The sequence below is a fragment of the Sander lucioperca genome, chromosome 7 (assembly GCF_008315115.2).
Source record: "Sander lucioperca isolate FBNREF2018 chromosome 7, SLUC_FBN_1.2, whole genome shotgun sequence".
NCBI classification, from domain to species: Eukaryota; Metazoa; Chordata; class Actinopteri; order Perciformes; family Percidae; genus Sander; species Sander lucioperca.
Genome location: NC_050179.1, coordinates 19,777,028 through 19,804,795, shown reverse-complemented (window position 1 = coordinate 19,804,795; position 27,768 = coordinate 19,777,028). Strand labels below are relative to the sequence as shown.

At 39.0% G+C, this 27,768-nt stretch overlaps 1 protein-coding gene across 4 annotated transcripts in view; it reads left to right on the top strand.

Moving 5' to 3' along the window:
* Window positions 1–27,768, top strand: part of mgat4c (mgat4 family member C) — a 49,201-nt gene that overhangs the window by 11,349 nt on the left and 10,084 nt on the right. For 2 of the 4 annotated variants that reach the window (XM_031295292.2, XM_031295295.2), the window contains exons 2-3: window positions 1,341–1,434; window positions 11,375–11,458. In XM_031295292.2, coding sequence (XP_031151152.1) covers window positions 11,431–11,458 — 28 coding nt within the window. In that variant the 5' untranslated portion in view covers window positions 1,341–1,434; window positions 11,375–11,430. The remainder of the gene's footprint in view (window positions 1–1,340; window positions 1,435–11,374; window positions 11,459–27,768) is intronic. The other 2 variants (XM_031295294.2, XM_031295293.2) reach the window with 1 other exon arrangement.

Genomic DNA, 27,768 nt, shown 5'->3' with positions numbered 1-27,768 from the left:
AAACCTCCTGGCAAATTATGTTCTTTGAGTTTTATGATTCAGGAGTCATTTTAATATCAACAAATTTACTGGCATTATCTGGCATCAGTAACAAAACACAAACAACAAGTATGAAACATGCAAAGGTCAATTCTGAAAAAACTACATAACTAGATAAAGTGTGAACATTTTGGAAGGTGGTGTGGGTGGACTGCCTACTTTTTATCAAGCAAGCAAAGTCTACATGGCCATCTGCTCCCACCAGAATACTTTTTTTTATCAAGGCTTCAGCCTCACAAGAACCAGACTCTCTCTCTCTCACTCCTGCAATTTAGCATCTTGTACTAAGCGCGAACAGCTAATTCGAGTGAAAAAGCCAAGCGTGGCTTCGGTGTCGTGAACAGATGCTGCATTTGACAAATCAGTTTTAGATTTGCCACAAGTTGCTTGGTGTCAACACTTCCTGAGTGACATATTTCCTCTTTATTTTTAGATTTTCTCTAATTTTAATTAGAGAAAATCTAATTAATTTAATAATTTTAAATTTTAATTTTAAAGGATAAAGATTCAAAGATGAAAACTTACAAATATATGTAGTGGCCTGGTGTTATTGGGCTGGCGGTGCAATTTTTCAGTATCTAAAATATAAAATGTATTTAAGTAATAGTTGTAAGGAACACTATACTAGAACATTTGTACACACTTGAGTGCACATATAAGAATGTGCATGTTTCTTTTTAGATGATAGAAAGTACAAGACAACCCTTTTGGAGATGATTGATGATGAGGCTGTTTTTTCTGTCTAAACTTTGGCCTTAGAGGTTTAAATGTTTGGTATGTATGTTTTGCTCTTTTTTTCTTTCCTCGTTTATTGCTATTTTTGTCTTTATATTGTGTTTGACAATTGCTGATACATTTACTGCTGAATATGGTCTGTCATATGACACAACCTATACCTGTCCACAACAATCATGTGACTCTTTACCTACTGACCATGTGACTACTGGCCAATGGGCTATAAGATACAATTCAAACGCAAACATTTTATACTTGCCTTGATGAAGGCCTCAACGTGTTGCCTTGTTTTAATGATTTAGCCAAGAAATCTAATAAAGGCTTTTTAAACTTGTTTCCCTCCTGAGTGCCTCAGTGTTCTTAAACCCTTGTACAGATGTAATGCAGCACAATGCTCTGTTTATGAGAGTCTGATGTTTAATGCTGACTGAACATGGAGTCTTCTGTCCAAGTGGCCAGACAGTTCATTAGAGGATGTGTGGGTGAAAATGCATTACAGTCTTTTGAGTTATAAAACAAAATGCGTCACCTTAGATGTGTTTCTTTTTGTTTCTTTTTATTTTCAGGCCGACTCTTGTTTGTGTGTGATTAAGGATCTATGCCAGTTCAGCGAGCGAACAGAAGAAACCCTGACAACAACCTGACCACATCAGCAGGCAGGTAAGACTTTAAGATTGTCAAAGTTTGTTTTCCAGGACTGTTTTTAACAGTGTTGAGATTGTGAAGCATTTTCTCACATTGTTGTCAAATTAGTTGTGATCACACATTTTATTTGTTGGCACAAATATAACTCCTGTCGCCAGAACCACAGTAGCGCCTCTTATCAGTCATTCTCAGTTGTAATTGAATGCTAAATCTATGAATACACTTGTTGTTGAAATGGTAATTCATGCATTAGAGCAGCAGAGATGCATTTATTCATTCTGGTTGATGGAACCTCTTTTGGACTTTCTTTTGCTTTACGTGTGATTCTGATCAAACTCAGTGTAAAAGAAGTCAATGTTAAAACAAAGTAACTTTTGCTCATTTATCACTTCCCAAAAGGGAGGTTAAAGAGATGTCTGCAGCTTGAGCACAGCATCTCAGAGTTTCTTGGAAAAGACAAAGCACTTATGTTGTGTTCATAACATTAATTATTCAGAAGAACTCACCTTTTTCTAAATGACAGCAACTTTAACAATTAAAAAGTTTCCCATGGTTTGGTATACTGTTCTTCTGTGGAGAGACCCCAACATAGGCCTACGTGTGCATTAAAGATTCATCTAAACAGCTGCTCCTGGTCTGGATCAGGACAGCATGTGTTCACGATTCCAAACTGTGTTTCTGAGCAGGAAAAAAAAATCACAGGTAATTCTTTTTGATAAACTTTCCTGCCTTTAATTTTAACAACACTAAACTTGAATTGATCCTGAGAGGGAAAAATACGTTGTTTTAATTGATGGTGAGTGACACAGACGGGGTAGGAAAGTTGGAAAGGGTGAGATGAACTAACACATTGTTGGTTTTGGTCTTTTCATAGAATTTGTTTAGCCTGATAATCAGACTGAACTTTATTTTCACTTAATTTATTCAGCCTGGCATTGTATTCATGTTATGAACTGTTTTCGGGGCAACTAGTTAAACATTTCACACAACAACCTGTATAGCTGTGTCAATCTCATCCGCACTTGTCGCACATTTTTTTCTGTCGCTATGACATTTCCATTCTTAATCCCGCCAAAAAAGGATTATAGTACTACTATTTCTTTGTCAGCTGAAATTTGTGGATTCCAGCTCATTCTTCTAGTTTGTGTCTGATGCTGTGAATCTAATCTCTGATTTATGGGATCAACTACATTTTGAAGATACTGAATGAAGAATGGCTGCAACAACTTCTACTTGACTTAATGATTTCTGAACTGTTTGGTCTGTTAACTGTCATAAAAATAATGAAAAATGGCTGACACAAGTTCCCAGAGCCATGTGATGTCTTTTAAAACTGCTTGTGTTGTCTGTCTGACAGTTTAAAACCTTAAAATGTTCAAATCAAAGCGATATAAAATAAAAGGATAAGCAGCAAATCCTCACATTTAAGTGGCCACCCTTTAGCATTTTCAACAATTAATCAATTATCAAAATTGTTCTTGATTAATTTTCTGTGATGAAGTAATGGACTAATCAACTAATCACTTAAGGACAAAAGTCTATTGTTTAAATGTTTTTCAGCATCAAACTCTAATGTGTCTTCCTGTTAGTTGTGCATTTGTTTTGAAGGCCAGGATTTCAAACTCTGCCCAGAGTTTAAGTGAACTTGTATCTTTAAGTGCAAGATGAGAGTCAAAAACATCTCCAACAATACGTCTGTTGTCTCTGGTAGATGAGCTTTTCATTTTCTCTCGCGTTTCAAAGGCGTTTGATCTGCCTCCCTCTAACGGTTGACGACTTAGAAGAGGAAAGACTACAGCAGTCCCACAAGGCTTAATTATCCCCCAGACTGATAACAACCTGGTAAGGGGAGGCCTGGAAGAGAACAGGAACTAAAAGGGGATGGAGATGGTAGGATTAATGGAGATTGTCTGATATTACCTGGCCTCTGATCAAAAGACAGGCGGGCGGAGTGAGCACATCCTCTCCATTTCTCTTTTCCATGCCCAAAAACTGCTGGTGCTGTATAGCTCATTGGGCAGAGCACGACCTCACCGACCGGCAGTAGGCGGTTTGTTAATTTGTAATGTGGGACAGCCCACCATCCCGCCTCATCCACCCTCAAATCGCCTGCTGATATCAGACATACAGGTTTTGAACTAACGGTGGGAAGAATGAACATGTAAGCCAAGTGTGTCCCTTCTTGATTAAAAGCTCTGTTTTCACTGTCTACTTTTCTCTTTTAAGAGCACGCCATGCGAAATTACTTTTCTCTGACTCACTTATTTCTCCAGCTGTTGCCTCTTGTCTCGTCTCTCATCTTTGTTCTCAATCACTGACTCCAATGCACAGATTTGATTGACTGAGTGGCATCACGTGAGATGATTTACAAAGCATGCATTTGGTCTGTGAGTTTCCTGGGCAGCTAGAAATGCTGTGCCGTTAAAATAGAAACATTTCGTCAAAATGTAATAATTCTCATTAAGTTATCGGTTATCTGTCTGGATACGGATGGGATGCTGTCCGTACGCGTCCGCCTATTAGGGACCTTGGGTGGATGGACAGGGATGGCAGGTTAACAAGAGGGACACATTTTGGTATTTTGTTTACAAGAGGGATGGCGACCCCCCCTCATCCCCTCTGAAATCGCCTACAGGCTTGTTTATGCTCACAGTTATAAACATATACTGACCTTCTGTCTGTACTCTGCAATCATTTTGTCGGTATTTGTGCATGTTTTCTGATAAATTATGGATACGAACAGAACGGAGCAGTACCGACGGAAATTGTGGGTGCAGTGTAGCCAATAGTTCAAATGAGATACGACCATAGGACACAATGAAGAAATTTAAAAAATGGCGGAGCTGGGCAAGTTAGAAAATGTAAACATCTACACTTACTTTACTTTGCCAGGACACAGGGACAAACAGTTACTACAGAACAGCTTGGAGGAAATTGGACAAGAATTAAATGTGAATTGGGCTGTAGCGAAGGAAAAGTGGAGGTCCGTGTGAGACCGATTTGTTGAAGCCCCCTCTAGTGGATGTACAGCGTTGCTTAACATCCATGCCACTGATAAGGAAGTATGTGGGCGGGATACGTTGTTTAAAATGGACGTATCTATTTTCTTACAAAAAGGAGCATAAATGAGCCTTACTGCTGAACGGCCTGTTCCCAAAGGAAAACCTCATACTTCTGTAAATACACATCTGAAGGCATGAATCACATTAAGGCTTTCATCAAATAGCACCGGTCAGGGTACCATCCTCACAGTTGAAGGTTGAATTTTTGCAGCAGTGTTACTCTTTTTCAGAGCTTTTTGTGGCATTTTAAGAACCAAGTCCATTCTTACATTTTGGCTCAATATAAGTCACATTCTTTGTGGATGTTTTAGTCCATAGAGACACATTTTTCTTCTTTCATCATCATCTTTTTTTTCTTCTGAAGTACATCTCGGCTGTAATGAGCCTCCTCAAAGTTTGCAGAATTGTTAGGGGATTTTTGCTCAAGGACAGTTCAACAATTTGTGTCAAAGGGAAAGACAAAAGCAATGGTTTAGAGATAGAAGTGCTCAAAAGACAAAGATGTGACAGACACACAGCACAATAAACACATCACAATGCATTTCATTTAGCAGGCAAAATGAATTCTGCTTTGATCTGATCAGTGTGTGTTTATCTCAGCAGTCTTGCTCAGTGATTATGACAAATATTTCTGATGGTTTCTGATGGTTTTCTATTGCATATTAATGTCACCCAGAATAGAAAAGAGACAGTGGTGTTGAAGGTGTTTGAATCTTTAGAGAGGAACAGTGTTATCCTCTCTGAGTTTTTCATTTAGAGGACACCTAAACCTTGTTAAAGCATGAAACTAAAATCACTTTGCTGCATGTTCTCACTCTGACAAAGGCAAATGGGGCCAATCATAAGGCCTTCACAGCCCACAATACATCCTGCTTTCATAACTGGGAACCTCACTGTGCAATCAGACATGTCTTTAGGTTCTCTATCAGAGAACAGGTTACAAACTATGCTCGCTATCATCTCTTATTGATTGTTTTTGTGTTGTGGCTGAATTGTTTGGTGCTGGCACAGATGTAGCCAACCTGATGGGTAGAAGCTATACATTTTTTGATTGCTTTCCGCTTCCTGTAAAACAACATTTATCCTGTTTTTTAAAGGCCTAAAACATATTTGACTGTTTAAACCCAGTGAGGAGCTAGAGCAGAGTGGTTTAAACTGTCTGTGATGTTTTGTGCTGATTTATAACTTTAGGAGAAAAACTTCATTTCTACAAAACAGCAACTGCATCCTTTAACAGAGATGTCATAAGGCTAAGCTGCTTAACAGACAGAAAAAGCTATTTGGGTTTGCACTTGACAGCACTAATCTGGTCCCGAAAATAAATCTACTTATAATTTTGGAATATTATGAAAAAAATGATAATCTTCAGTTATTATAGTATCATAATTGTTATTACTGATGTTTGGAAAAATGTTGAATGGGTTCATTCCCATGGTGTGATCCTCCTCCACATTGAAGGTTAAACTTAGACGATATCAAACGATAATATATGATAACATCAGATATGAGAAGAGGTGGGTGTCCATGTCTAATGATTTAAATATACGCTCTCACCTCTGTTGGCAAAAGTAATTATGACAAAGTCATGTAGTGCTGGAATAGGACGAGTGGACCAGTACCAACATCAGAGAAACGTACCATCCAGCTGACTGAGGAGGAGATAGTCAAATGTTCAGCAGCTCAAGTGACTGTTGAAGAGATTTACTTTATTATTATTCTGAAAATTTGCTATGTTTAAAGTCAGAGTTAAATGGTGGTTTAGAGCATCTTGCTTCCAGACTGTGGAGCTGTTGAAACAGGATGTCAGAGCTTTAATAGCATAACTAATGGAATATTGGTTTAGATAGAGAAAAGCTGTTTTACGTTTTAAGTAGTAGCAGAGGGGTTAGAGAGACTTTTTTTGTATTAATTATTGGATTTGTATGAAATCCCAGAAAAAAAACCTACTGAGCTCCTGATATAGGCATACAAATATATTTGTCATTATTGTCATTTTCAGGCCCATATAGTCTAAATCGTGTGTTGTAGTCAGGATCTTAGTATCACTTGCAACTTGCAATCTACTAATACCACAATAATACTTGTTAGTCAGTTGTAGAAGAAATATTCTGTTTTATTAAACCTTTTACCACCCACTGTTCACCTTCAGACACTTGCACTTTGTAAAACTTGATTGGAAAAGTTACATGAATATGAGCATGTGATGTAATAATTGTATAGATATATTGGGCTTGTGTATTTTTGGTGATTCCCCAAAATAACAAATTGTTGTAAAATGAATTCAGTTACAATAAACAGCAGAGTATGGAATCGCATTGCATTGACCAAAGATAAAAAATTTGGAGACCTTACCTTGTAATAATGACATCTGGAGCTCATAATTATGACTTTGTTTTGACTTTAAACAATTACTAGATCCAGATGTCATCATTTCAAGATTACGTCTTCAATTTATTTATTTTTCAGTGAATGCAATGGAAACCTTAAAATATGGTGTCTCGTTAACTTGAAAGCTAAACTTAGCAGTCCAACACTAATATAAATTATTGCACAGGGTTAAAAAATACAAACAGTCTTTTTGTTTTAATTTTAGGCGGCTGACAAAGAGGTTAAGTTACAAAATAAAAATGTAAAAACATGTATTCATTAATACTGTGTTAAAATGATACTAGTACAGAAGTATTAGCTACAAAAGTAAAAGTACTCATTCATGCCGAATTGCTCCTGACAGTATTAAATTACAATATTGGATTATTATTAATGTTGCATTACTGTTGAAGCAGCATCTTAATATTGAAGCTGGTCATTATAAAGTTAATGTAACTACTTAATTAAGGGAAATTGAATCAATAACAATGCATCATATTTTATATTTTGTATGTCAAATCTAAATCTGTAATATAATTAGTGACTATAGCTGTCAAATAAAGAAGTAGCTGCAGTAAAAAGTACAATATTTTGCTATGAAATCGTCAAGTAGAATTATAGAAGTAGTAAGTAGTAGGAAAGTACTAAAGTAACATACAATTACTTGAAAAAAGTACTTGCATTGCATCACTGCTACTGCTAATAATTATCAGTAATACTACAATACTATTACTACTAATAATATATATATATATATATATATATATATATATGGATATTAATCATTGTAATCTTAATCTAATTCAAGAAGACGCACATAGCTGCCAGAAAAGAATCGCCACAAAACAATGTAAGAGTCAAATTGCACTAACACAAATTCATCTAAATAAATAATAAGCAATAATATTACAGTACATAATGAGCAGTAACCCAATCAGCCACTTAACAGTTCAGTAATCACTAAGTGTGTCATCAATTTGGAGCCATAAGGACGATCAGATGGGAGTTTATCAATCATGCATTTATATCAGCAACCTGGTGAACTGTGAAGAGCACACAAGTTAAATTCCCAACACATGCTCTGTGCTGCGCTTACGACGGCGATTCAGATCAGGGATTATTTTACTAATTAGCAGGGATATGCTCCTCTACTTTGACACAAACTGAAGCCCGTCAGTGATTGGATCAGATAAGCGTTTGACATTCAGAGCTCGCTTTTACCTTGTTTTGCAAATCCCAGAGAGGATTTCATCACAGACTCCTGCTGGCCTGCTAGTGAGCTCTCAACTTCAGTTTTATTCTTTTTCATTTTTACCTGGCAGTTGTTCTGTGCTGCAGCAGTGTTGGTCCTACTGTGGTTATGGTACAATGTCGCCATCCTTTTGTTTTCCACTGGAATACTGTTCAGTAAAACATGGGTGATGTCCATGCTTGCTCTTCATTTGTGATGTAGCTACAATTCAATTCAATTAAATTTTATTTATAGTGTCAAATCATAACAGGAATTATCTCAGGACACTTTACAGATAGAGTAGGTCTAGACCACACTCTATAATTTACAAGGACCCAACAATTCCAGTGATTCCCCCAAGAGCATGCATGAATGCGTAAGTGCGACAGTGGCGAGGAAAAACTCCCTTTTAGGAAGAAACCTCGGACAGACCCAGACTGCAGTGTGATAAGCACCAAGTGACAGTTGCTCGTCCATGCGAAAAATGTAAGTTCTAAAAGCTTGGTGACACAGTGGCTCCTCATAGGGCTAGTTGGTAAGCTACTGTAGCTGGTGAGCTAATTGCTAACTTGGTAGCCAGCTCTGTATTTTCTCTCATCTCTGCTATTGCTGCTGCTTGTATTGAAGCCAATAGTGAGCACTTCAACCTAAACACATTGCTGAAATGATTTAAATCAATATACTGAACAGTATTTATTCCTAACCTGTAAACTATTGTCCATCATGTGTTGCAGTAAACCATCACAACCTCTACTGCTTCAGGGCCACTTCCTGCTGATAGATTTGGAAATGTTTGACCTTACAAGTGTATGAGTTGCGCCTGAATGCACCTTTAGTTTTGCCATCTTTGAAGCTGTTTCCCTCAGCCTTCAAGTTCCATGAAGAAAACTGTTCTTCAAGAGGTGCGGCCTTGATACAGTCTTTGAATTGGTTCACAGCTATAGCTGTCAGTAAACTGCACACAGCGTCATGCATGTTTAGTTTCCCAGCCAGTTTTTTATACCAAAGGGATGAGGGAGGACAAAGGTCAAATGTGAAGCTTTCTGTAGATTGAGTGCTCACTTTTTGGAGATAATTTGGTTTCCATTCCAGAGTTTCAAGCAGATTTAGGAGACAATTTTCTGTCAGTGACTTTACCTGACACCATAGTTTCATTTGGGCAAACTATTGTTTCTGTGAGTAGGTGGGGCAGTCTGTGGTGATGACATTCCTCCCAGCAGCCTTTGAAAGTGGACTGAATATGCTGAGATTTCCTACCACTCCAGTGCATAACTAAACAAAAAAAACAACAAAAAAAGTAAAACAGTAGTTTCAAATAACCACATTACAGCAGAAGATAGTTTTCCTTTGTCAGCTTCAGCAGGAATGCATACTATTACTAAATAGATTACATATTAAACTGACAGGACCTGTAGGTTTAGTAATAGTTTATTTTTTATTTTTTTGTAAGCTTTGTTCAACATCTCGTTTGTAAGATGATGCAAAGTATGAGCTGCTGCTGTGTTTAAAGTGTCCCAGCAGGCAGCTACATACTAGCCTGGATGCCAGCCAAACTTAGCCCCGCTAAGTTTGAGGACTTGAACCAGAGCTGTTCGGACCAATCAAATTGTCAGGGCGGGCTTTATACCATGATGGACAGAAGATCAACAGTAACGTAATCAACCATGTCATCAAAGAGCGCTTGGGTTGATTTCGTTTACAACAAAGATGGCTGCCGCTGGAGAATTATTATAGAAGATATCGACAGCGCATTAATGTTAAAAGAGGAACAGAGAACCGTGATCACTTATGTATACACATTGCCACACCCGTCCGCATGACACGGAAACTGCCTCTGCCTTTGCTCTGTCAAAGCCTCTGCCTTTGACTTGCAGCTTCTGTGACGTCTCCATTGCTGTGATTGGTTGTAGGTCTATCCAATTCAGTGCAGAACATAATATATATTGTGATAATGCCTGATGGTTTTATCTCTTCTGTGGATGTTAATGTCATATGCTTCCTGTATGTCATGATTTATTTACTAAGTCGGTTTACGTTGCACTTTGTTGCATATTTTGTGTTGTCGAAATAATGACTTTTTCACCTCAGTGTGTAAAAACTTTTTTGTGATATTTTGAGGGATTCTTTTTGAATTTCTGCCATTGCTACTAAGGTTTTTTATATGCACAAATTGAAAATGCGCATAAAAACAGGTGGATGGAAAGGCGCTCTACAGCCAGGGATCAAACCACCGACCTTCTGAATAGTGCTGCTCTACGTGCTGGGCCACAGTCTCCCAGTGGACCAGACAAGATTATCACAACAAAAAAGGTGTCAGCTCCAATCTGACAATATAAGTGGAAAAAAACACTTTTATGAAACAATGTACATCGTATATGATGATATGATCTCAGTCAGAAAATGAGATTTGATTTAAACTTCTGCATGCACGCAAAGGTCCGATAAATACGGTGGCTGATGAAAAAAAGGGATATGAGAAGCATATTGACTTCAGGAACAAAATTAGAATTGATCTGAAGAGCAGAGGGAAAGATTGTTTACACTTCCTGCAGTGAATTGTTATGCTGGTAGTCGGAGTAAACCTCTGGCAGAGTCAGCCTCTCATTATTCTTCCAGGCAGGCATGCCGTCCTAAGATTGGAAATGAGAGTGACTTCAGATGGCTTAAAAATCTTAATTGATGAAGCTGAGGTTTGTGTGGAGGTTTTTTTTTTCGGTTTCCTATTCTCTTCTCATCAAAACAGCTTCTTCTAGGTAAATAAAAACAGTCACGGAGAGAGCTGCTGCTGCTCTCAGCCAAGAGAGAAATTCAACAAACAAAACCAAAAATGTTTTGTTTTTCCCAGCACATCCATATCTCCACTTAGAAGGATGAAACTGTGAGACTGAGCACTGTCCTCAACTAATCCTTTTAAGAACACAAAAAACAAAGTTCCATCCAGAAAAGTGCCTTTTTAATATAGATTACATTTTTTAATGGCATAAATGACATTTGGTTTCTGCAGCAGGAAGGCTTACAGCAGCTAATCATGTATTAACTCACAGATAATGGAACGTTTCAAAGAGCTCCATTTAATAGGTTGGTGCAGTGTTAATACAGTACAATCCGGATAATTGAATACCACCTCAATGCTGATACTTTATCAATTAATTGCTGACGTTTTACATTATCCAGCTATTCAATGTGCTTAGTTTATCATGTCAAGTTATTTTTGTCTTTGAGGACCAAAGTGGAAACAATCAAATTTTATTTTATCCTCTTGGATAAAAACAGATTTTCCTTTTCTTTTTTTTAGGTTTAAGTCAACTGACTGACAAGTGAGAAAACTCTACCTGCTGAGGAAACGGCGAGATGTGTTTGAAAGCCCCAGACAAAGCCAGTAAGTGGATGTTAAAGATTTTCTGTGCATAAACTTGATAAACTTCTCAAACAGTTACAAAAGTGACTAAATAAGGATAAAACTAAGGCACAGCGTTGCTTTGCTTTGCTGGCTAAAAGCTAACGTCTGCATGCTAACATGTTCACAAAGACAATGCTAAAATGCTAAAGTTCAGCAGGAATAATGTTTACCATGTTCACCATCTTAGATGAGTGTGTTAGCATGCTAACATTATCTAATTAGCACAAAAATCAGAATCAGGTGGTGCATACATAAACAAACAAACAAACATATTGAACATTAATATGAAATAAACAATAAATACAGAAACAAATATATTCAAAATAGCTGTTTAACATAAGAAAAAAGAGGCTGAATGGATTGTGTGCAGAATGTGCAAAAAATATATAGTATAGTAAAACGAACTGAGGCTGATGGGAATGTCATTAGATTGGGCCAGACTGCAATTTTTTTCATCAAGATGGTGGCGCTAGAGGAAAAGTTAAGGGATCATTAAAGTTATTACCATTCCTCTTGAGGTTGACATTCATATGTGTACCAAATGTCATGGCAATCCATTCAACAGTCACTCAAAACCAAAAATGTCAACCTCATGGGGAAGTCAGTGGATCACCAAAGTTGGATTCATCTTCTGGGGGACATAAATGTCTGCACAAAATTTCATATCAGTCCCTCTCATTGTTGTTGAGATATTTCAGTCTGGACCTGAGTGGTGGCCTAACTGATCAACCCACATTGCCATCCAGCCACGGCGCTCATATGGTTCAAAGTTGCATTAAAGTAACCCACTAAAGAAGTACAAGAACACCAGTGAATATACAAACCTAAACTTCTCGTCCACACCAGCACAAGACAGAAAGTGCTGCCAGTTTGAGTAACAGTGAAGCTCTAAAAGAATGTAGCATTAGTCATCAAATTTACATCAAACTAAGATATTAGAGAAAAACACGAGTGTGGGTTGTTCACGAGACAAATAGAAGCTGTGCTGAAACAGAACGCCTTCCAAGAGCAAGTCAGCCTCTCGCTCGTCTGATTGATGAGCATTCTGGGAAACATCATTTTGAACTCCCGGTGATCTCCAGGGGATTTATTAGTATCCTATTATGTTCATCTTATAGTAGCAGCTTCTCTGGTACACTCTTGGCAGGCACCTGAGTAATGATGATTTTGTTGCTCTGCACTCTCGGGCTACATTCACAACATGGGGTTTCGGGCTCGTCTCCAAATTTCTGACTCCTATCTGATTTTTTGGATCACTGTTTACGTCTCTGCTTGTATCTAATAAATATCTGACATCAATATGAGCTGACAGAAATGTCACGAAGCGTTCAGAGGGTAAGAAAAGCCTCCACGCTTCCACTGCTTCCAAATTTACACCTAAGTTGGTGATAACCAAAATTATGACTGTATGTCAAGTGGAAAATGGAAGAATAACAGAGTGAAACAAACATGATCTCTGAAGTGCAGACAAAAGTATTGTGGACAAATATAACACAACATAGATTATTAAGGTAAAATTAAGTACCTTAGGTAATAATAACGTGGTGCTTAACAAGATAATTGCCAAGATCTAGGAACATGCAAATATCACTAAAAAGACGTCTGACAGGGTATGAAATTTAACTGGATTGTATTAATTTCTCGTCTGAATTTTATTTTGTCTATTCTGTTTGAAATTCTTCATTGGTCTGATTTTGTAGTCAATATTTTATTCCTTTTTGTAGTTGAAGTCGACTGGATTTTATTAGTTTCTCTTCTGGATTTTACGCTGTCTTTATTCTATTTAAAATTCTTCATTGGTCTGATTTTGTAGTTGTCTGAAGTTGTTACTTTCTCTTATTACATATTTTTTTAATTTTGATTTAAACTATGCATAGTCTTATTCTAGACATATTTAAAAAAAAAAAAAAAAAAAAAAAGAAAAACTGTGTTCCTCCACCAGGAAAGGCGGCTTCAATTCATCCAAGGCTTTAAAGTATGTAATATTTCTGCATTAAAATGTCTAAAAACGACCACACCTATGTTATATATATTTTTTGAGTTGTGTTCTTACACTATCCCAAATGTTTCCTCTAAATTTCAAACCCAGAGAAATCTGTTATTTTATTTTCGACACGGGACATTTCCTTTAGTTGCCTGTAAGTGGCGTTTTATAACATTTGACCCCTCTGGTTCCTCTAACTTACGTCAAAACACAGGCAGCCACCCAGATGATACGTTTGAGAGTAATTGTAAACCATACAATGTCACAGAAAGAAATACTCGTAACCGTAATACTGCTTTTTCTTGCCACCCAGCATTATTTTGTGATGAATTACATGCAACTTTGCAACACAGTAATACAGCAGAGACCTTATTTATTGATACATTTCAATATCGATCCAGCTTAACGTTACTACAATGTGCTGGTTCACAAGTAGCTAATGTTAATGCTAATGCTTGGTGGGTAACGTTAACATAATGAGGTTACAACATCGTTCAACACGCTCAAGTTATTTGTAGTATGATTATTTTGACCACAGATAACAGCACTGGGCTAACACACGAATAAGTTCACCAGTAAAGTTAACGTTAGCTGTATAGATAGACAACAAATCTAATGCTAATTTAGCCAGCTAGCACACCCCGGTCAGTCTGCCTCACTCCCCCAGCGCAGAGAGACATCAGTCAGTATGACAGCTGACAACAGCCCCGGGACATATAGTTACCATTAGCTCCCAGCCAGCTAGCAGCAAGCCACTATCATTAGCTACAGTGATCCGAACCCGGCCAGCACTTAACTCCAGTGCCGGGTGCTAACGACGCTAACGGCAGTTTAATGAAGCATCGGGAAACAGACCATATCAGACCCAGGCACCCAAGTCAGAACAGCGTCCATTCATAACGTTAGCTACGTCTCCGTAGCTAAGAGCAAGGATAAAGTAAAAAAAAAAATCGCTATTTCTATACCACTAACAAGGCTCAAAATAGCACCACACTTCCACGGTAGCATAATGAGGGTCCCTATGTAAACCGAAGCATTGAGAACTTTGTAAGTGTACAGACAGTTTATTAAAAAGGTAGTTTATAAAGACAGTACCGTTCACTATACAGGCGGGCGCCATCTTGGGAAAACAGTCACGACCAGTCGAACGACGAACGACGCGCTTGAGCTATGTTACTGGTTACTGGTTGCACAGCGTTCGTCATTCGACTGGTCATGACTGTTTACCCCGAATTGCTCCCATTGGCTATTTCTATCGGTGTGTGAATGTGCATGAATGTTTATCTGATGAGCAGGTGGCACCTTGTATGGCAGTCTCGGCCACAAGTGTGTGAATGGTGCCTGTAGTGTGTAAAGTGCTTTGAGTGGTCGCTAAGACTAGAAATTCACTTTATAAATGCAGTCCAATTACTATTTCTCAGATCTTAGTAGTTACTATGGTGAGTACGTTATCCCAATAGAAGTGATGGCCAAACCCACTCAGTTTTAGTGAAAGTACTGTTTCTTCCATGTGAAGCTTTAATTGTTTGCACATACTGTACATCAAGAGAGAGGCATTTTCTTTTGACTGGACTTGTAAAATGTTCTCATCCAAACGTTCAACTACATGTCACACGTAGACGACGATGCGGCTTTCTTTATCGTCATGCTGTTCGCATGTTGTCTCAAATCCTCCCTTTCTCTAACACCCTCATAAGTGGGGAAAGAAAATCTGAATTGGGTCATGTCCAGCTGTAGTGTGAATTGTGCTCTGCGTTCCTTAATTATCATATATCTGGACCATCGTCTCGTGGAAGAAACAAAAATTGGGAGAATTTTAGCGTCAGAGCTTTGTGACATCTCTCCTTCCCCCTCTCAGCTCTCCTTGCAGAGCTGAGCTGTGGGATGATTTTACAGCGATCGTTTCAGAGTCACAAAGATTCTGGGCGTCTCAATGCCACTGATGTTTCCATTACACACTTGTCGCCATGGAGACCAACATCCCCCCCCCATATTCCATTGCATCTCTACAGTAAATCTCTTTGTTTACCACACATGCACCTCCCAAACTAGTGGCAAAGAGACTGCACCCTTTTCACTGCTGTCTCCTTCGACATGGGTTTCCCCTGTTCCTGTAGAGCTGAGAGAAAGTGATGTGCTTTGAGAATATGTAATGACTTCTGTATTTCTCAGGCAGTTTCATTTCAGATGTGAAATCTCAGTTCAACCCGTGGGCGGATAGCACATATTTTGCATTTATCCAACACACATTGTCATGCGTCCAGAGTGACAAATAGCAAGCGTCTCACCTTGGGGCATTGTTGACTTCTCACAGGAGGGCTGTTTGTTATTGTAAATGTGGTTCAGACTAGGTTGACACTTCCCGGTACCCCCCCCCCCCCCCCACTCCCGGTGCTTTCTCGCTGATAGAATTTTATTATTGGCAAGTCAGTGGATGATATCATATCCCTTCACCCTATTGCCCACAACAAGTGAAACGCAATAACAGGAGAATTGATTATATGTGGACCACAGAGCAGCACTCCGAAAATGTGTTTACTGTAGTCTCCCTCCCGTTTAAATGCCAAGAATCAGCTCTCAGCAGACGCTCCTCTGCCCGATGAATGATTAATGAGTCAGAGTGCTTCACACACACATTTCCACCCAGGTAGATCAGAACCATGTCAATCCTTTGGAAATGCAAAGGGAAATGCAGGAAGTTATGTTCCCAGAATTAGAGCTGAAAGTAGAAGGGTGCTGATTTAAATCAACAGCCCAACTGGGAAAATACATGTTGTCACTGCACAAGTAGTACTAGTAAAATGATTATGATTAGGGGATTTAATAACTGCCTTAGCCTTACGGTTGTACCGGCTACTAACAGGCCACAACATACACCAAGTGCAAATACATGTTTGCTTATCTGACTTTTTGCATAAATGTGAAAATTTTTAAAAGTGAACCATATTAGCTGTAGTCAGTGTTGGGAAGGATGCTTTCAAAACGTATTCCGTTACAGAATACAGAATACATGCCCAAAAATGTAATTTGTAACGTATTCCGTTACGTTACTCAATCTGAGTAATGTATTCTGAATACTTGGATTACTTCCACATTGAATTGCATTTTTATAAGTGTAGGAATGCGGCCATCACGTACAGCTTACTAAACAGGCCTATTCTGTTGTATTCTTCTGTTCCAACTGGCTGAATGTGTATCTGAACAAGCAGATAGATTTTTGTATTTGTAGTCCCGAACTGCATACTACAAAAATGTAACCGCAGTCTAAACTACCACGAGCTAATTTTAGCTAAAGTTAGCTAACATGTCAAATGGGGTTAGTCAGTCTTTCAATGGCTCTGGGGATAGTAAATCAGCACATAGGAGAATGTAAAGTCGCACATCAACTATTAAATAGCAAAGCCAGTAAAACTACAGCAGACAAATTAAAAAAATAACTTACTTTAAGATGCTGGAGGTGGAGTCATTTGGACGCTGAAAGGAGGTTGGTTGCTGGCAAGCAGAGGTTGCACTGCACAGTTATATTTCGTTCTCCCTGTTCTGTCTTTAATGTAAAATGCTGTTTGAATTTCCAAGATAGAAACGCATTCCTGCCCTGGCTCTGTTGTGCCAGTTCTGGCTCCATCTCTACCTCTATCAGTGATCTCGCAAATAGCTAATTTTTTCGTTTTCATATTGGGGCTTCTGGGAAATGCATGGAGTTGCGAGAGTGAATAAACTCGTGAAACAGAGAAGTATCGTCATGTAATCCATTGATTTCAACAATGTAACTGTATTCTAAATACCAACTATTTAAATTGTAACTGTAACGGAATACAGTTACTCATAATTTGTATAATACGTAACGCCGGTACATGTATTCCGTTACTCCCCAACACTGGCTGTAGTTAAACTTTGATTTGACATGAGATAAACAAAAATCCCTAAACATTTTTCTTTTTAATTGGATTCCCTTATGTTCTTCCTTCTCTTCCATCATCCTTTATCTTTTCATGTCCTGCCTCGTTGTTTTTGTCTTTTCTTCCCTCTGCCCATGTTTTTTCCTTATGTATTTCCTTTTCTTTTCTTTTTAAATTAAAATCTGAGCTGTACAAACAACATTCTTCACTCTCATGCCTCCAATATCTTTGGAGTCATTTTTATCTCCAGTTTTGGGTATTTTCAGTATTTCTTTACACTTTATTAATGTGGTATTAATCTAACACACTGACAGGGTATTTCACTATCAGTACTTTTATTTTTTACATTGAAATACAGATACAGGAATTCTTTCTTTTAAGTAAAGGATTTGAGTAGTTCTTCCACTGCTGGGCTCAGTCCACGCTGACTAACACTCACATGCAGTAGGTCTCCAACATATAAACTTCCTTTTACTGTCTGTCAGAGCACGCCAAGTGAAGCCAGCATCAGTAAAACTTAATGGATCTGAAACCTGTGTGTGAAACAGCAGAGAGAATTGTGACAAACTGAAACACAGAAACAACTCTTTTCTATCTCTGTTTCTTTGTCAGCTTTGAAATGTTCTCACATGCCTTTGAGCAAAGCACCTGCCTCTAGTTGCTGGTCGTTTAGGGCACCTCGCTGAGTATGTTTCCCTGCATAAATCAACACAAGAAGAAAATGTTACCAAAGGCTATTAACGTTTCCAAGGTGACCATGTTTCTCAAAATGACTGCCTTCATCAAACACCACACCACCCACCTCCTTTCAACTGCTTCTCACCCAAATCTGTGATTTCTCCACCATTCAGTTGGGCTTTGACGTCACACAAACCTGGGGAAAAAAAGCCGAGTGAGTTAGTCATCATGGGCCACCGCCGATCCTGAACACTACATAATAATCAGACAGGCTGCCTCAAATAGACAGAGTGACACATGTCATGCTACTTTCTACTTACTACTCTACTACATCTCAGAGGGAAATACTGTACTTTTTACTCCACTAAATTTGTCTTTTAAAAAGCCTCTTGGGTCAGCTGAAAAATACAACATACACATTAATGCAGCAGTAACATTAATCAAAAACATCATATTGTAATAGTAAAACCATGAGTATATGAGAGTTTTAATTTAAGTACATTTTGCTGAAAATACTTACATACTTTTACTTGAGTAAGGTTTTGAATGCAGGACTTTTACTTAGTATTGGAGTATTTTCACAGTGTAGTACTTTACAAAGGATCTGAATAAGGATCTGAAAAAATTCCACCACTGTTAAAAACAAACTATTTAGGGCCCTATCTTGCACCCAGCGCAATTGACTTTGTACACCGACGCATATATCATTCCTATTTTGTACCCGACGCACAGCGGACTTTTCCCTCCACAGACTCACGTCGATAAATTAGGGAATGAACTTGCGCTCCCAGGGCGGTTCAGCAAAAAGAGGAGGCGTGTTCTGGCGCAAACGTTCCCTAGTGCTATTTTGCAGTTTCAGAAAACAGTTCCGCCACAGACCAGGAAAAACCTAGTCTAAAGTCAGTGGTGCGTTATTCAGATGTTATTTTAAGGGCGCGTGCTTGGCCGTAATGTAGAGTGTGCACACCGCGGATACACTTTGCTTCTCTCATCTCACAGACCCAGCAGTTCCCATTTTTGCAAACCATACATAAATACAAGGAACAATATGACTTTGTTTTACACAACATCTCCATGAACCATGGATGTGTTGATGACATAAATGAGGAAATATTAGAGGACTTAAGGAGATGTGATGTTGAACTGCATGTGCCGATGCCACTTAACCCAAATGTCCCAGCAGCAGCACGGGAGAGGAGAGACAGAAGAGCTGCATCATCTATAGTGAGGTATCTCGGTCTAATGTTAGACTACGTTGCAAAAATATCACCATGCATTCATAACCTCATGATTCAGTGAGAGTGAGCCCAAAACATCGGAAAGTATGTTTTTGTGACATTTCTTTATTTACATTTTGAGAAAAAGAAAAATCAATAGCAAACGTCGGGCTCCTCGGCTGTGAATCGCTCCTGGCGTGCGCCTAGCAAATCCGCCAATATAATAGCAATCCGTCATGGAACAAGCGCGCCTGCTTTTAAAGGGAATGTGAGATAACGCTCTGATTGGTTTATTGCACGTTACGCCCAAACCACACCTATGAGTGATGTAGCTACTTCAGACCAACCCATTTTAGATTTGCCGGGGCGCAAGAGTAATTTATCCCGGCAGTATAATAGCAGAGATCACCCACAAAGCTACTTGCGTTTCAGATCGTTAAAATAGGGCCCTTAATCTCATATTGTGATAGACAAACCATATTTCTGCTCTAATGTTGAAGCCTGGACCCTCTCTGCATCACTTACATTTAATATATTGTCAGCAGTGTTGTGCTGACTGATAAATGATCAAAGCAAAGAGTGTTTTTGAAGCATAAAAACAACGTTGCAATCAGTGTTATGTTTTTCAGGAGATTAAATGATTTATCTTGAAACACTTCTCTTCCTGTCTAAACTCCACTATGCGTGTTTTGCTTCAAGTTTAGGAGCGGATGTTTTAATGTTGTTGCAGTTTGTTAGCAGTTAATAAAACAAGTCAAAGTTGCTGCAAATTGTATCTTTGAAATATTCTATAATTATGTAAAAATAATTCATTTTAGCTTAACAACCTCTGCTTCCAGTAACTTCAAATCACTGGTGTAAACACTTTCCAGACGAATGATCAATATTTAATTTCTAGGATGATTTGATCAATAGTGTCTATCTATCTATCTATCAGAGTTACCTACAAGAGGCTGAATGGATTCATCAATCCAACAACTTCACAGACTGCATGCTTCACTTCTCAAGGCAACATTTACACTATGATTTTGAGTGGTTACAGAAGAAAGTGGAAAATCATGAGAGAAACATGGTGAGATCTTTCATCTGCAGTTTTAGCCATTAGTTAAGTCACATTTGAAGAAAATGCTCCTGTAGTGAATAAATCCTCCAATAACAAATAAATAAGCTACCCACTTCTTCTGTTTGCACCAAATCATAACCTGCAAGGCATTTTCCCAGAAAGGATATTGCAGACACGTTGGTGTTTAGAACAACACATGGAAAAACTTCATTGAATCTATGCTGAGTTATTTAATTCACTGATGGGAGCTCCAAAATAAGCAGGACAATATTGCAAATTATTATTGTAAGCAATCATAAACCTGGAAGGAAAATAAACAAGCTGTAAGTACATTCTGCTCAGCTACATTCCATTGGATCAACCTTGAACCAGGGCTGTAGTACTTGAGTCCGGACTCAAGACACTTTTCTGTTGTCTTGGACTCGTCTTCAACACTTGGTATTTGGACTCTTGGTATTTGGACTTGTCTCGGATTCTTGGTATTTGGACTTGTCTCGGACTCGCCAAATTTTCTAGTTGGTCTTGACCGAGTCCAGCACTATATGACTTTGTAAGTAACTTCCTCCTTCAAAACAAAACCATTGATGAAGCACGCTCGTTCAGAAAACAGGTATTAGTTTGATTCAGAATCCATCTAGAACAGGCATCAAGATTGGTCGCCTGGTATACGCCTGGCTGCATCATATACCTCAATCATCAGGTATCAATCATTTTCATTTTGGCCACAGACACAATGTCAGCAAGCACTTTGTACTATGAATCCTTCAGGACAAATAGTAAGTTCAAGAATGGGAACATTTACATTTTAAGTAAATAATATAGCCTAATTTGATCCTAGTGTGTCTTTTTGATTATTACAAATATTAAAGCAAAATTATCATCTTAAAGTAGAAGATACTGTCTCTCTCATCACATAAATTATAAACAGGTAAGTGAGTGGTCTTGAAGAGGATTCTTTTTTTTCTGTCTTGGTATTGACTGTCTCTCATGTGGACTCGGTCTTGACTTGGACTTGAACCTTTTTGGACTTATTCTTGACTTAGTCTCAACTAGTCCTGGTTTTAGACTTGTCTTGGACTCGACAAAGGTGGACTTGATTACAGCCTTGGTTTTACGTCACCATTTTCATGTCATTTAGCTTTAGAGCCAAAGAGGACAAAAATTACCAGATAATTACCTTACCTTTTTTAATCCTCCGTCTCCTCCTTGATTTGACGGGATAAACGCTACTAACTGCGAGGGGTGGGGGTGGTGCATGATCACCGAGTGCTTGTGTCATGTGGATGCCCCAACAGTGTTGTCATAACTTAGAATTCCTCAAACTAAGCATTATAGCTTTAAAGACTCTTTAACACAGTTTTGGTGGAGAAGCACAGTTGCTAACAGAGGAACATGGTCATCACTTTTGGCAATAGTTATGCTATAAATAGTGGTGAAAAGAACGTGTTAATCTACAGACACGCTGACCAGACGGCCGACCCTCGGCAGAAAAGGCAGTTGGACTGATCAGTCTCCCCGAGTTGGTCAAAAAAAGTGCCTTGGAACACACCAAAGCGACGAGACGAAATACGTCTCCATAACAGCAGGCGGCGCTAATCTGTATTGTTGCCCAAAAATGAAAACTGGCAGCTGATTGGACGAACGCGTCACGTGGGTCTGGTTTCTCTGGAAATTCAAAGACAGACTGTCATGGCGGCTTGTTCAGAATACGATCTCATATAGAGCTCAACAGTCCCGCCCACAGCGGGTTCCGGAAGTAAAAATACAATGCAATTTCTCCATTGACATTTGCGGTATAAGCCATAAAATTGCAACCGTCGATGGTAGACTTAAAACCAGCTTGCCTACATCACTAAGCGATTGTATATGCTCATATAGACGCCAAAAATCATGGGGCACTAACCTTGTTTAGAGATAAATGTCTTTTATCCGCGATGTCTTGGATAAGTACTCCATTACCCACAATCCTGAACAATCCCACAATCCCACAGTGATGACTCTGATTGGTGGAACTCATGCTGGTGAGGAGGGGGGGGGGGGGTGTCAGTACCCGATTTCTGCTGCCTGCACGATCCGTCACGAGGATTTACGACACTGCACGAATCACGATCTGTGTGTCATGCTTCTTACGTTAGCCTCTGCCGGTAAGCTAACGTTAGTTTAGCTAACAGCTAATTCGGCTAACGGCTAGCTGACAGCTTAATTCAGTCTAAAATAACGTTAACTCAAACTTAACACTGGGTAAAGCAGTCTACAGCTGACGTAACAGCCGTTATATATGTTAACGGTTATTTTCAGGTTTATTTTGAGGGTCTTTTAAAGTTATTACATTCTGTTTCAGCTAGCGGTTAGCCAAATTAGCTGTTAGCTAAACTAACGTTAGCTTCCTTTGTTCAGTAGTGCGCGGTGGTTTATGGGATGAGTAGTTCCTTCGCTCTGAGATGACGATAGGTACACAGTCTTGTACCTTTGACTTTTTGGGGATTTTCTGTTCGTTCTTTTACTCAAAATGATACGTTGTATGCTTATGAGTCACGTCGCATCTGGTTAGCCTAAGGCATGGTCTAAAACTCTTTATATACGGATTTTCCCAGACGTCAATGGGAGAAATGAATGGGAAATTTACTTCCGGAACCCAAGGTCTCTCAGAGGAGGGGCGGGACTGTTGAGCTCTATTGTACTAAAATAGTTAACTGAAACGTGTTTCTGAAAACATTTTAAGCGAGAAATAGACCATGCAGTTGCTGAAGATCAGATCGACAAAGGTCAGTTTAAAAGATTTTCGTCAGATTTTGAGAGACTCTAGTCACGCTCATTCCGTTCCCCGTTTCGGGGTTAGCACTCTACCAATCAGATGGGTCATTTGAGTCCGACTGCTGGCAGTGCCCACCCCGCCGATTATACATGTCAAATCGGCCAAAATGAAGGACGACGGCCCCTCAGACGGACGACGGCACAGAACACACTGAACAGACTCGAGTCACTGACCTCGCCAGACTGTCCAACGGCCGATTATTGGCTCTGTGTGTCTCGGGCTTTAAGAACTTGTTGCAATTTGCCACCAATATGATGTAATTTACAAATCAGGTCTCTACAGCTGATCGTTTGTTTCATGTCAGTTGTTTAATTGCTGTTTTTTCACTGCTATCAAATGTTAGATCTCAAACTTGCATCACCGCCTACCCGCTGTGATTTTATTGTCTTCCCTCGACTACAAAAGAAATCATTGCTGCCAAAGAAAAAAACTTTAATTAATTAGTTATAGCTTCTGTCTCTTTACTGAACTTTCTATCGCTGTACATTAACAGTGTTGATGAGAAAGGAAATACTCCTTTCATCATTCATTACATGGCATTACATTAATTTAGCTGATGCTTTTATCCAAAACGACTTACTATATAAGTGTATAAAACCATGAAGATACCACCCAAAAATTAAAAGGAAGTTTTTCCTCGCCGCTGTCGCACCAAATGCTTGCTCTTGTGGTAATATGCTGGGTCTCTGTAAATTAAAGAGTGTGGTCTAGACCTACTCTATCTGTAAAGTGTCCTGAGATTAACTATTGTTAGAATTTCACAATATAAATAAAATTGAATTCAAATTGAATTAGAAATGAAATTTGTATGGGAGTGCATCTAAAAATACTAAAATGATGATACTAATCAAGCTCGCAACAATTCACGTGAATTCAACCAATCACCGTGAATTCTGTGCGACTCGCAATTTTGACCAATACCCAGAGTTTCCTGCAACTTCAATCAAGCATAGCAGTCCCACGTGCCAGACTTTGCGTCAGTATGTGATTCTGAGGGCCACTGACCAAGCGGGAGTGAGAACGAGTTGACGTAACACACGTACGTCGCCAGCTACGCTCGTTATTGTAAGTGCAATGATAAGTTAAAGTCCAATAAGTACTTTTTTTTTTTTTTTTCAAAGATTATTTTTTGGGGCTTTTCCCTTTATTACATAGAGACAGTTGATAGGCATGAAAGGGGGAGAGAGATGGCGGATGACACGCAGCAAAGGGCAGCAGGTCGGATTTGAACCCGTGTCGCTGCAGGACTCTGCAGCCTACATGGGGCGAACGCTCTTACTGGGTGGGCTAGAGGCCACCCCAATAAGTACTTCATCAAACCATATGAATGTGTGTCCCAGGCCAGGATAGGAAATTAACTAACAATGTAAAGATCAACAAGCCACTGACAGATATGTTCAAATTTGATTAATTCAATAAATTATTATTTTTTGTCTTAAATCCACCAGCCATTTTCATATTATACCAACGTTTGCAGCATCCTGAGCCTTTTTGGTAAGGTTCCTAGGAAAACTCAGCCCAGAGTAGTTTTATTCTCCCTGAAACAAGTTTCCTTTTTATTTTTAAAGAAGTATACCCAAAAAATGTTTTTGTTACAATTTTTATTGTCTCTCGCAACTTCATTGCAACAAAAATACAAAAGACATTGCAACTTGTATTGCAATTTTTTACAAAAGCTCCCGCAAAATCAGGCATTTTGGGCTGCAACAATCTCAAAAAAGCCGCGAAATCCTGGAGGGACTGTTTAAATATTTAATGAAACAAATTAAATTAAACACAGTGACTTGAGTCGATTTCGAGCCGCCACCTGTAGCCTGCAGGGTGCGGAGGAGCGGTGTAGAGTGGGAGAACTTCATTCTGCTGCATTCTGGATGAGCTGCTGAGGTCAGATGACACATGCAAGCAGACCAACCAGGAGGGAGTTGCAGTAGTGTAGTTGCGAGATGACAAGAGATTGGACCAAAACCTGTAGTCTGTTGCCTTCTGGTTGAGAAATGGACATATTCTCCTGATGTGGAGCATGAAGCTGCAGGTTTGAGTTGTTGCAGCGATGTTGACGTTTATCGGTGTTTTAAGCCCCCCAACGTCTCCATCCAGGCAGTGCTGCCTGGAAGGCACTAGGATTAGGCAATGGTTAGGGTTAAGGTTAGGGTTAGGTGCCTCAAAGTCAATGGTCGCAGCGCTGCCTGGAAGGAGACGTTGGAGGCTTAAAACACCATCGAGCGATGTTGACAGGGAAGGACAGCTGGCCATCCATTGTCACACTCAGACACCACAGATTGCTTAAAGGACCATACCAATGTGTTTGCAACTTTAAGCTCCTTAACTATAAATCATGTAGTCTTTTTGATTGCCATTTTTGATTCCACACCATCAGGTTTTGATTTTTGTTTTATTTTTCTGACCACCATTGGTGTCTATTCACTGATTTCAATTCATTTCCATGGCAGAAAAAAATGAGAGTTGTGTAGTCGCAACTAACGTCAATCTACATTGATTTTTGTCAATGTTACATTATTGTTGTGTGATTAGGTGACAATTGATTTGCAGAAAGGTCTGCACTGTATTACCTATACAGTTATTATATTGCTTTCTTCTACACTGCTAAGAAGAATGTAACTTATATAATGCTGACTTCACTCAAGCAAGTTTCAAGAATCTGCTAACTGGTTTTCACTGAAAGAAAACATAAATTAAAGTACTCCTCCCTTTTAATGACTGGCTTAAAGACATTCTTTAACATTTTACATTGGAAAAGATCAGATTCCCCTAGAGACTTGCGTACTTCTTTAAATGAGACCTGTTTGCCATTTTTTAAACCACCTTAATCTGGTTTATTTCCAACCTGTGGGATGTTTAGGGAGAATCGGTTTCTTTTGTGAAACTTTGCTAAGTTTATTTTTGTACTTTGTACTTCCATTTTGCTGAAAGATGCCCTTTGCTCGTCATTACCTTTGAAAAATGATTTTGTTTTTGTTCCTTTAAACCTATCTGCTCATGCTCAATACAAAGAAAAGTGTAAATGATTTGTAGTGAATTGGCTAAAACTTGCAAAACCACTTCTTTTTGAAGAACTTTTCGCAACAAATACAAAATGCTGCATCAACTTCAATCCCCTCGTGGCCGGGTTGGCTCAGTTGGTAGAGCAGGTGCACATATACTGAGAGGTTTATGCCTCGACGCAGAGGTCCAGGGTTTGACTCCGACCTGTGAGTATTTCCTGCATGTCTTCCCCCTCTCTCTCCCCTTTCTCGCCTAGCTGTCCTGTCAACATTAAAGGCGGAAAAGCCCAAAAAAATAATCTTAAAAAAAAAAAATAACTTCAATCCTCTCTTTGCTGAGAGCGTAGCATCAGCTCTGCATGCCCACAACCTAACATGCAGCGTTGGTGCATGAATATTTGACGGAGCTCTTGCGGCCGTGCCTGTTCCCATGCATTTTTAATGGGGTCTGCCCCTTTTGTCCAACAGCAGGAACAGGGTAACTGCTGGAGTCTAAGAAACTAGCTGGCCCCGTCCACCTTGATGAATAAGTAAACACATCGAACCAGGCAGAGATGCAGTCGGTAAAACTCTGAGCTTGAAGCAAACAGATATGCTTTCTTCTGGAAGAAATGCTGTTTACTCGCTAAAGATTCTGCCGCCCGCTCCCTCTGAACTCTATTAACATTTTCCTCTGAGTCTGGATCCGTGCATCCACTTTAATTCTTGCAGGGAGATTGCATTTCAGTGCCTCAATCAAACTCACAACAGCCGTTATTACGGTACATAGATTTTTTACATTAAATAATTTTTGTTTAAAAACCCTGAAAACCTGCTGTTGTATCAGTAACAGAGGAACAAAGTATTATATGCCAAGTTACATCAATACAATGGCTTGAGAGATTTCTGTATTTGCCTTTATTCTGATTCTGTAGGTCCCTCAGCTCTACAGAGCTTTATAGCACCTTCCATCTCATTGTTTTGGTTTCACAGCGCATTGCCATTTCCAGCTACAGCAGGAAAGTCTGATAAAAGCAACCTGACCAGCAGCAAACAGCAGACAGACGAAGTTAGCGGCTAGCTGGTAAAAATTGTGGAGAAAACCGTGTATTCAGGTGCTTGAATGAAAACATGCCAGACATTCAGACTGAGTTGCATTTTGTTTTACTTCATTATTCAGTCTCAATTTAATAATATATCTAAAACAAGTGTTCCACTCAAATCAAATCATAGTTAAAGCCATTTAACTATGATGTTGTTTCATTTTGCTAACTCACATTATTCAGTGTTCCATAAATCGTTTGTTCAGTCTAATTGTCTTCTCATTTATTAACAAATATAATCAAACATTGTAAACATTCTCCACCTGAAATTAAAGACTCAAGGTTAAAGATGTGCAGCATTAGTTGATGTGAATATTTGTTACGTTCAGATCAGCAAAATGATATGTGTTAAAAGTTCATTCAATTAAAATCAGTGAAAAATATTTGAACAAACAGTGCCAACACGTTCTCATTAGTGAAACTTCAACATCAGTAGTTTTCCTGCTGCCTGTTTTCCTGCCACACCCACAAACTCTGACACACATGCAAACAAACACTCAGCAGGGTCCGTGTCGCTTCATACACTGTCTGGATGTCAGCAGGCAAATA